Raw genomic sequence first — 9,491 nt, forward strand, 5'->3', positions numbered from 1 at the left:
CGTTGCTATCATTAAGCTAATAGCTATCACTTTATGTCAAGAAATGGGACAAACCAGTGACTGTGGAAGGAGAAATAGTAGGAATAAGGTTCTTCTCACTAACTGAACATATTTTAAATAGAGAAGAAAGGACCAGGACTGAACAGATTAAAAATCTATGGGACTGATAGGTCAGCTTGAGGGACACTTGTTTTTCTATTCCTAGAGGCAGGTTGGGTACACATGAACAAGCAGACCAAAGCTCTGGAAGTTCATAGCAAAGGTTTTAGTCAGACAGATCATGTTCCTGTCCATTTTCTGCAGTTATTAATCATGTGATATGTGGAAAGGCACAGATAATTGACAATGGAACCTTATTGCAAAGATACCTACAAATGTTGGAGGGGAATTCTTTCATCTGGTGCATAATATCCCATTCATCTAGCTCTGGAAATTGAGAAATTCACAAGATATAACACTTGCATTTATACTTCACAAGGAGAGAATTTTATTGAATAAGCAAAGCTACTCAGAAGGGAAGTTCTTGGTCAGCAACTTTTATCCTTAACATACTTTTCTCAGTAAGTAACTGTGTGTAAGATGGGCTTCTGGTACCTTCTGGGTTCTTGCTTTCCTCATGTGATAAGCGGGATACTACTACTTACTTGGAGCTTTGTTGTGAAGGTTAACCAAGAAAAAGCATAGCATCTACAAGCATCAGGACCCATACGAAGTGGGTGCTCAATAAATAACTGAGAGGCACCTGGGTTCAGGAAATGGACTTTCAAGTCAGATCTGCATTTAATACAAGATCGGCTACTTGAGAATTTCAACTTTCTAATTGCAAATGAAAAAAAAAAACTGCTTTGTGGGTCTTTGTAAAGAATTCTTTTATTGCTGTGACAACAAATGCCTAGAACATCAATTCCTCTGTAAAAAATGAAAGTCACCTGATGAGGGATGGTCTCGATTAGAGAGGAGAGGAGGTGGGAAATAACTGCCTTGGTGAAGATGAGAGAGAACAGACCAGGAAGCCATTCAGGGCTGTATGTCAGTAGTGAGGGCTTTGCTGAAGCTGGAAGCCTTGACTATTTGGTAGTATTCATTACACAACTGTTTTTCTCTACAAGTTTGAGTGGAGGATTAGAAAAGATCAAACAAGTGGGATGATAGAAAAAGGAGGACATCCTCCACAAGAAAATGGGGTGGAAGGCAATATGTCATTCAGACTGCTGAATACAGAAGAAAAGGCAGTTGGTGGGGGGGTGGGAGTGCTAACTAGAAAAGAATGGAGAGCATGGGACTAGAAATCACAAAACAGGCATACTGGACAAAGTCAGGTCCGGGGTAGAAAGCTACAATAAGATTATAGACAAGTACTGAAAGGTTAAGGTAACATTAAAAAGGTCCCAATGATTTTGTTTTATCCCCTTTTTCATAACCACCATAATCTACTTTTCCTTTTTTTTTTTTCCCTAAGTTTGACTATATTGAAGAATATGGTCTCCAAGTTTGACCCTTACGGATTGCTCCCTAAGACAAGGAAACAGCCCTTCTTTGCTTAAGGTTTTACTGCTAAATCAAGACAGAAATACTAAGAAAACAACAACCTGGGGAAATAGATAAAGTTCCAGAACACCCAGAATTCTTAACAGATTTCATCTCTGTTCTGTATCTCCTGACTTCGTAAGGAAGCGGTACCTAAAATCCCTGTGGATGTTGATCTATTGTTCATACACACACACACACACACACTTCCTTTCCCTGGAACCAGCAGAATTAAGACACAGTCCACAAAAACAGTCACATACCAATCCACATTTGACTCACAGGTGCATCTTTTAAGGCAGACTTAAGCATGGCCAGACAGGGCTCCCATTTTCTGCCATCCGGGAAGGAAACAATTCTATTGTTACTACCGACCTTGATCTTGTCCCTACAGAGCCTGACTTAACCAGCTGCCTGAACACCAGACATTTTCCTTCTACATATAGAAAACACTTCCTCAGTGGTCAGGGCTGAGGCCAGCAGATATGCACTAAACGACAGAACAAAGGATGGTGCCTACAGTGAGCAAAGGTTCCCTGCCCATAATATAAACCAAACAGAGTAAAAGGTGGGTTTATTGGCTCCAGGAAATGGAGCAACGGTACCCAACTTTCAGGCAACCCCTCGTGCAGGCTTCACCTAGTCAAAGTCCACAGGGTCCTTCAATCTGAGGGCCCATCCAAGGCCTTCCCTTTTGGGACTGGGGGTGGCTAGCTGCTGGACGGTGAGCCTTCAGGCTGTTCAGCGGCAACACCCGGCACAGCTGAGGCAGCCTCATAGTCTGCGATGCGGCGCTGTACCAGGGCAGGCATGAGCTGCACGTAAGCGGCCATGAGGCGGTGGTTGGAGTGGATCAGCTTCCCAGCACAGCTGTGTAGACAGGCCTCCTGAAAGGAAAACAGAGGGGTTAAGTAGAGGCCAAAGTGGTCCCGTTAGGCCCGGCTTCGTCCTTCCCCAACCGCAGCCTAGGGGTGAGGGTGGTGGGAAGGCCAGGCCGGAGAGGAAGGGGAAGGGGGTGGAGGAGGCAGACGACCCGTAACTGAGGATCGAGGGTAACGTCCCTACATAGTTGCCCACCTCCTCAGCGTCCAGGGCTCGGTGGTGCAGGCTGGGCACACAGCGCTGAAAGCAGAGTTCTGTCATCCGATTGTAGACCAACAGGAAGTCCCGCAACTGGAAGAAAAGGGGACCAAGAACTCAGCGATATGGGCCCCATACCTCAAGGCCCCGCAGCCACAGGCCTCCCAGGACCACGTTTCATAGCCGTTTGTTCCCAGCCTTGGCATCCCTGGCTCTCTGCAGTTCCTGCAAAGCGAGCTCACGGCACGGCTCTAGGGCGACTTAGCAGCACTCACGTTTCTCAGTTGTTGCTGTTGCTCCATCCCGCCAGGCGCTCACGCCCTACGTCACTTCCGTTTCAAGGTCTGGGTACCGCCCCGGAAGTAATCTCTCGTCGCTCCCCCGCCCTCCCCCCCACCAAGGACTAAAGGGTTGGCCCCAGGATAGCCCTGCCCCTGGCTGCTACGTCACCTCCGCCCTTAGAATCTGCGACGTGGCCAGCTTCTTCTGCCCGGAGAGGCCGTCACTTCCGCCGAGTCCCTGACCTGCTGCTAGGATCGCGACGGGAACTGGAACCGGAGGTCCCCGCGCCGCTCGGGCCTGGCGCCCTGAGGGGAAGAGCTGCCCGGCCCGAGGTGAGAGGGACGTGCCTGGGCGAGGGGAAGTTGAATGCACGGACCTGTCCTGAGGGCAAGATGCCCCTGAAAGATAGGCAAGGATGAGGACACACCTGATGCCCAGGTGTGTCGGGGGGAGGGGAACAGGGACTCACACACCTGAGAGACACAACTGACTTTGGAAGGGATCACCTTTGCTCTGGGGAAGAGAGGCTTTTACCAGCGACCAGCTGTTTCAAGCGAGGCCTGGTGCGGAGGGCCCCTGGAAGAGGAGGTGTATGAGATGGAGGGGGGAGACCACCCTGAAGGAAGAGGGAAAGAACATTTTAGGAGTATGAAAGGCGGAGCAATAGAGAGCATACCTGAGTGGGGAGAAAGCACTGGAGTGCTGGAAGGGGGCTTGGCTCCTGCTGGGAGTAAGCGCACCTGCATGGGGCTAAGTTCCAAGAGACCGGAGACTTTATCTCTCTTGTTCAGTGCTGTGTTTCCATTGCCTCAGATAGTGGCTGTCACATAGTAGGCACTCACTAAATGTCTGGTGAATGAGTGAATGCATGAACAAGCACCAGGTCCTGAGGTTGGGAGGTGGGGAGGCTGTGAGAAGACACCTGAGGCTTGGGTGTAGGTGTGTAGAAATGTGCGCTTCGGTGGGGGAGAAATACATATGCCTGAGGAAAGGAGTGGTGGCTGAACTCCAGGACACTCAGCCTGGGACTACCTCTAAAACATGAGAAATGGCAGGAGCGGACTCTCTCTTCCAGACTGCTGGCCACTTTCCAAAACTGTCTGTTGGGCTTTGCAGGGTGCTGGGGTGGAGACTTTGGCTCCAGCCCCTTCCCTAGCCATGACGGACGGGATCCTAGGGAAGGCAGCCACAATGGAGATCCCTATCCATGGGAACGGCGAAGCTGGGCAGCTTCCTGAAGATGATGGGCTGGAGCAGGTGCTTCTCTTTCATTCTTGTTTCAATTCGGGAATCCAGTTTATAAAACCTGGGCTCTCACCCCTATTCCAGCAACCTTCCTTAGCTTATCTACCTCACTTCATCCTTTTTACAAATCTTCATTCTGATTCTGTGCAGACTTCTCTAGTGTACTGTCTGTGGTGCTTCAATCCAAGCTTGTTCCCACTCCCACAATGCCTCAGCTGCCCCCCTCTTCTCTGGCCTATAGGACCTCCAGCAGGTGATGGTGTCAGGACCCAACCTCAATGAAACCAGCATTGTGTCTGGGGGCTATGGGGGCTCTGGTGATGGACTCATCCCCACAGGTATGAATGATCAGAGACAGGAAGCCTGAGTGGGGAGGGGGGTAGGAGTGGTTTGGAGGAGCATGGTATACAAGTGTATCTCGGAAAGCTTGGGAACTTCTGCTCATACAAACCCCATAGAGTCCTCTCAGCCCAAAGCCAGCTCCCAGGGTTTGCTGTCGGCTTCCCACTTACCAGTTAGCCCCTGACGTGGCATTTTTGTCCTTTCCCTGCTACAACCATCTGAACCAAGTTAAGACTTCTGGTTCACAAAAGTTCTCCTGCTCTAAAGCTTAAGCCTAATTTGGAACTCTGTGAGGCTTCTCAGTTTTACTTTAGACTCTAAAGTTTAGAGGAACAAACAGTCCCGGATGTCACTGACTGGGATTCCACATGGAGATGCCTACCAGATTTCCAAGGACTCACCATCTTTGACACCCCACCCCCAACACAATGTATTTTCTTGTTGTCCCTGCCCTGCATACCAGCAACACTCCTCCCAACCTCCCTCTACCCCAGCACACACACACACACACACACACAAAGGTAGCCAAATGTATATTGGGATTGGATTCTCAGGGCATGAGGTACATACATGTCCCTTCTAGTGAGCAGGAGAATTCAGTTGTCTCAAGCTTCCTTAGGGAAGTCATTTTCATGTGCTGGAAGGAAAGTATGAGTGAGGCCTTAGAGATGTCTGATTGTATCTGAGAGCAGCTGGTGTCAGAGAACTTGGTCCTTTAGGGTCTGGCCGCCATCCATCTCACAGCACCACTCCTCCTGGCCCTGGGGATGAAGTGGCTCGGGGCATCGCTGGAGAGAAGTTTGACATTGTCAAGAAATGGGGCATCAACACATATAAGGTGGGATTTAGCCCCTCTCCCTTCCCCAAAACTCCCCCTGGGTACTTTTTCCCCCAAATCCTAATATGCCATCTATGGCTGAGACTAGGAGCCTGGGGGTGCTGGAGTACGTACCTATTGGGAGGGAGGCAGGGTGCTAGGGTTTCTGACCTATTCCCTCACTTCCCAATCAGTGTACAAAGCAACTATTATCAGAGCGATTTGGCCGAGGCTCCCGGACTGTGGACCTGGAGCTAGAGCTGCAGATTGAGTTGCTGCGTGAGACGAAGCGCAAGTATGAGAGTGTCCTGCAGCTGGGCCGGGCACTGACAGCCCACCTCTACAGCCTGCTGCAGACCCAGCATGCACTAGGTGACGCCTTTGCTGACCTCAGCCAGAAGTCCCCAGAGCTTCAGGTGCCTCAGCCAGACCAAAGAGGGTTGGGGGACTGGGCCCTGGCCCTTCCAGACAGTCACTCCTCAGCCTCCCTCCCTCCCTCCCTCCTGCAGCCCACAGGGAGAACCCCTTCAGGGTGGGCCAAGCCCTGCCCCCAGCAGCACTCACCTGTGGAGGCAGCCTAAGGGTTTGTACAGAGGTCGAGATGTTGGAAGGGGTGGGGGAGGGGGCACACTAGGTGCCTCACGAGTAATCCCTCTCTACATTGTCAAGAATGCCCTTGGTGCTCGGCCTAATTGGAGCTCCTCCTGCCTGCTGCACTAGCTCTTCCCCATTCTGGTCTTGTGAACTTATCTGAGACACTCCCGCCCTCCACAATCCTACCCCAGACATCCCCGGGTTGCCCTACTAACTTTGTGGCAAAGAGAGCCTTGCTGCAGGCAGTCCTTGGCTGTGCCAGTTTTGGTGGCTGTTTCCTCCCTGGGGAGGAGGGGAATAAAAGGTTCTGCAGCTCCACTCGCATAGAGACTATTACTCAAGGCTGGTCTCTTCTGCCCTTAGGAGGAATTTGGCTACAACGCAGAGACACAGAAGCTGCTGTGCAAGAATGGCGAGACACTGCTAGGGGCTGTGAACTTCTTTGTCTCTAGCATCAACACATTGGTCACCAAGACCATGGAAGATACACTCATGACTGTCAAACAGTATGAGGCTGCCAGGTGTGGGCACTGGCAAAGCCTAGGTTTGGGGAGTTGGCTGGTATGGGTGGAAGTTTGGGCATTATGGGCATAAGAAGTCAGGAAGGAAAGGAGAGTGTATATTGAGGACAAAGGGATGGAGACCAGCCTGTATCATCCCCTCCCCAGGCTGGAATATGATGCCTACCGAACAGACTTAGAAGAGCTGAGCCTAGGCCCCCGGGATGCAGGAACACGCGGTCGACTCGAGAGTGCCCAGGCCACTTTCCAGGCCCATCGGGACAAGTATGAGAAGCTGCGGGGAGATGTGGCCATCAAGCTCAAGTTCCTGGAAGAAAACAAGGTGCTAACCCCACTCCCTTGATCCTAGCCCACCTTCCCTCAGAAGACACAAACCTTTCCCTCAGGCCCTCCCTGTTACTGGATGGGGAAACGCAGGCTACATAGGGGTGAGATGTTTCCCTCAGCCCCTTCAGCTCCTGGGCCTTTCTAGGGCACCCTCCATTTAATCTCCAGACCTTTTCTGTTGGAGGATCTGGCTGCTGGCCCAGGAACATAACTGGGAAAGGTCACCCGCTGAGCTGGGGTACCAGGACCCAAGGCCCAACAGTCAGGTCAGACTTCTTCCATCAGAATGACTCTTCTCCTTTGACTCCCTGGGTAAAGTTCAGCCCCTAAGCCACAAGCAGCATCAAAGCAGAGTCCATGTGCCCCAGGTCTGTGCCCAGGCCCAGGCTCACAGCCCCTCAAGAAGGGCTCCTGAGTCTGCCCTTATCTGACCCCGCTGGACCCCCAGATCAAGGTGATGCATAAGCAGCTGCTGCTCTTCCACAATGCCGTGTCCGCCTACTTTGCTGGGAATCAGAAACAACTGGAGCAGACCCTGCAGCAGTTCAACATCAAGCTGCGGCCTCCGGGAGCCGAGAAGCCCTCCTGGCTAGAGGAGCAGTGAGATGCTCCTAGCCCAACTTGGCTGTCAAGAAGGACATTGGAACGGGCAGCCCCAGGGTGGGGGAGATTGGACACGGGACATCCCTTGCCCTCTGGCTTGGGCTCCCATTCCCTGGCTGCGGCCTGATACCAGTTTTGCCCACACTGCTGTGATGGGAAGAGGGCCTGTAGGCCCAGAAGCTGCTGCCCTGTCCTTTTATCTTGCTGGCCATGGGCCTTCATTCCCAGATCTTTTCCTTCCACTCCACAGCCAAAGGCTATGACAGAAACCACTCCCTGGCCAATGGTATCACTCCACAGACCTGTCCTCAGTTCCTGGAGTGTGCCCCCTGACCAAAGGCAGAGCCTCAAAAGGCCCTGTCAGCCAATGGCAGCTCTTCTTGGGCTCCCCTGGGCCAATGATGTTGCCTCCAATACCCTTTGTCCCTCCTCTATGCGTGTCCATTGCAGAGAAGGGGACTGGGACCAAAGGGGTGGGGTTAATGGGGAACCCCATTTCTGGCCCTGCATCTGGATGGGCCTCACCTCCCCCACCCACCACCCAATTTAATTGTGCTCAGAGCCCAGGTGGATTGGGATCTAGCACTAGGAATAAACCTTTCATAAAAGCAGGCCCAGTGAGGTCAATTTGTGGGGGACTGTAGGAGGGAGGTCTGGGTGGAGAACCGTTCAGTCTAATCATACCAAAGCCTTTCCAAGTCGAAAGAACTGGAGCCAGACAGCTAAAGTCAAGTTTCAGAAATGGTCTAAAGACCCAGTGTGTTCCCCCAAGCCCAGTTGAAGCCAAAGTTTTATTTGTCCTTCAGGCCAATACCAAGATAGCTATTGAGTCTTTAGAGCAAACAGTCGAGAGGGGGTTGGGCGTGCTGAGCTTCATCATGTATTCATTCATACAGCAAATATTTACTGAGCGCTTTTATTTGCCAGGCACCGCGTTAGACCCTGGGGAAACATCAGTGACTAAAACACAGTCCCTGCCTGCAGTGCTTAGGGCCTAATGGGGGATAGAGACAAGTAACCAGGCAACTACAATACAGTGATAAGTACTAGGAAACAGAAGTCAAGGCTCTGTGGGAGCAGAGGAGGGGCATCTAGCCTAGACTGGGGCAGAGATTGGGATGTCAACTTGAAAGCTGAGAACTAAAGAGTGAGCAGATGACAGCCAGGCGAAGAGGTCAACATATGAAGGCTCTGAGCAGCAATTGAGAGGAATTCAGTTTGCAGTGAAAACTAGAGGAAGACTGCAGGTTGGTTAAGGGCGTTGCCCTTTGGACAAAGGAGAGCAGGAAAGCTTAAACAGCTTTGCCAGCATGAAGTCTAGGTTAAGGAAAGTCCTTCTGAGTAAGAAAATAGTGTCATCCAGACCCCAGTTCCCTCTTACAGGGTAGTTTAGTAGCTCTAGCCAGACACCAAGCATGAACCCACCTTCACAAGGAGCTCAGCTTGTTGAGAGGTTGCATTCCCATGGCTCCTGTTGCACCAAGCTGTTGAGCACAGATCTGAACCTTATGTGAGAAATTAAAGCTATCCAGCACAGCCCAGATGTCATCACCTCTATTGCCCCTTTGACCAAAAAAGCTCCCAGATTTTTTAACAGTTTCCCCATATATGGAGAGCTGGAGAGATAGGAAAATTCAGCAGACTGTCTTAGCACTGGGACCCACCGACTTCTTTGTCACCAACACTACGGTGCCCAGGCAAGCTTCCTGAGCTTTGGTAAGCCTGCAGTCAACTGGCTGGAACTTGATTATTAGGAAGGGTGGTCCTCATTCAATGAGCCCCCCACTTTGTGGGCCACTGAAGTTTTCAACATGAAAGGCTCTGCCTTTCCAAATGGCCAGAGGCAGGACCTAAAAGCAAATTCTGGTTCCACTGTTTCCTAGCTGAGTGATCAGAGTTAACGGCTGTGGGGAGCCAGAACCCTCTTTTCTTTCATTGCAAAATGGCTAATTAAAGCAGCTACCTTTTCCAGTTATTAAATGAGACACTACGTGTAAAAGTGGTTCCTTCTGTCTGGCGCATAATAAGCATTCATCCCTGTTATCATAGGTCATTCCGCAAATGCCCTCAACCACCATCTGAGAGTTGAGAATTCAACCCAGGTCCCTCAGGTTGGTGGTAGGGGCCCAATTACTTGAGCCATCAAGGCTGTC

At 51.0% G+C, this 9,491-nt stretch overlaps 2 protein-coding genes across 4 annotated transcripts; one reads left to right on the forward strand and one right to left on the reverse strand.

Annotated features, from left to right (window-relative positions):
* Positions 1-2,084: 2,084 nt before the first annotated feature.
* TIMM10B (translocase of inner mitochondrial membrane 10B) lies at positions 2,085-2,946 on the reverse strand. The gene is made up of 3 exons (XM_002708763.5): positions 2,883-2,946; positions 2,605-2,700; positions 2,085-2,414 (listed from the first exon to the last, which is right to left on the reverse strand). The coding sequence occupies exons 1-3, from the start codon at positions 2,907-2,909 to the stop codon at positions 2,238-2,240; spliced, it is 300 nt and encodes a 99-aa protein (XP_002708809.3). The 5' UTR covers positions 2,910-2,946; the 3' UTR covers positions 2,085-2,237.
* An 80-nt stretch (positions 2,947-3,026) lies between these two features.
* ARFIP2 (ARF interacting protein 2) lies at positions 3,027-7,946 on the forward strand. Of its 3 annotated transcripts, XR_016218838.1 has the most exons (9): positions 3,027-3,221; positions 4,006-4,146; positions 4,376-4,472; positions 5,196-5,314; positions 5,488-5,709; positions 5,803-5,876; positions 6,251-6,408; positions 6,556-6,730; positions 7,184-7,946. XR_016218838.1 is itself a non-coding variant. In XM_002708762.6 (8 exons), exons 2-8 carry the CDS (start codon positions 4,048-4,050, stop codon positions 7,337-7,339), a joined length of 1,026 nt encoding a protein of 341 aa, XP_002708808.1. In that variant the 5' UTR covers positions 3,027-3,221; positions 4,006-4,047; the 3' UTR covers positions 7,340-7,946. The 3 variants fall into 3 exon arrangements, 2 of the variants coding, with proteins under 2 accessions (XP_002708808.1, XP_069930416.1); XM_002708762.6 differs by lacking the exon at positions 5,803-5,876; XM_070074315.2 differs by lacking the exons at positions 4,006-4,146; positions 5,803-5,876 and having other exon boundaries at positions 3,089-3,221.
* The last annotated feature ends 1,545 nt before the right edge of the window (positions 7,947-9,491 follow it).

Source organism: Oryctolagus cuniculus, chromosome 1 (assembly GCF_051225735.1).
Source record: "Oryctolagus cuniculus isolate XC-2025 breed Fujian yellow rabbit chromosome 1, ASM5122573v1, whole genome shotgun sequence".
Classification (NCBI taxonomy): domain Eukaryota; kingdom Metazoa; phylum Chordata; class Mammalia; order Lagomorpha; family Leporidae; genus Oryctolagus; species Oryctolagus cuniculus.

What these genes read in the sequence shown, in the direction of transcription:
- TIMM10B (XM_002708763.5), bottom strand. Translation starts at nt 2,909, where the DNA reads ATGGAGCAACAGCAACAACTGAGAAAC. An exon ending in AACAGCAACAACTGAGAAAC is followed by an intron (nt 2,701 to 2,882) that starts GTGAGTGCTGCT and finishes CTTTTCTTCCAG; the next exon opens with TTGCGGGACTTCCTGTTGGT. An exon ending in GAGCCCTGGACGCTGAGGAG is followed by an intron (nt 2,415 to 2,604) that starts GTGGGCAACTAT and finishes TTTTCCTTTCAG; the next exon opens with GAGGCCTGTCTACACAGCTG.
- ARFIP2 (XM_002708762.6), top strand. Translation starts at nt 4,048, where the DNA reads ATGACGGACGGGATCCTAGGGAAGGCAGCCACAATGGAGATCCCTATC. An exon ending in AAGATGATGGGCTGGAGCAG is followed by an intron (nt 4,147 to 4,375) that starts GTGCTTCTCTTT and finishes TCTGGCCTATAG; the next exon opens with GACCTCCAGCAGGTGATGGT. An exon ending in AGAAGTCCCCAGAGCTTCAG is followed by an intron (nt 5,710 to 6,250) that starts GTGCCTCAGCCA and finishes TTCTGCCCTTAG; the next exon opens with GAGGAATTTGGCTACAACGC.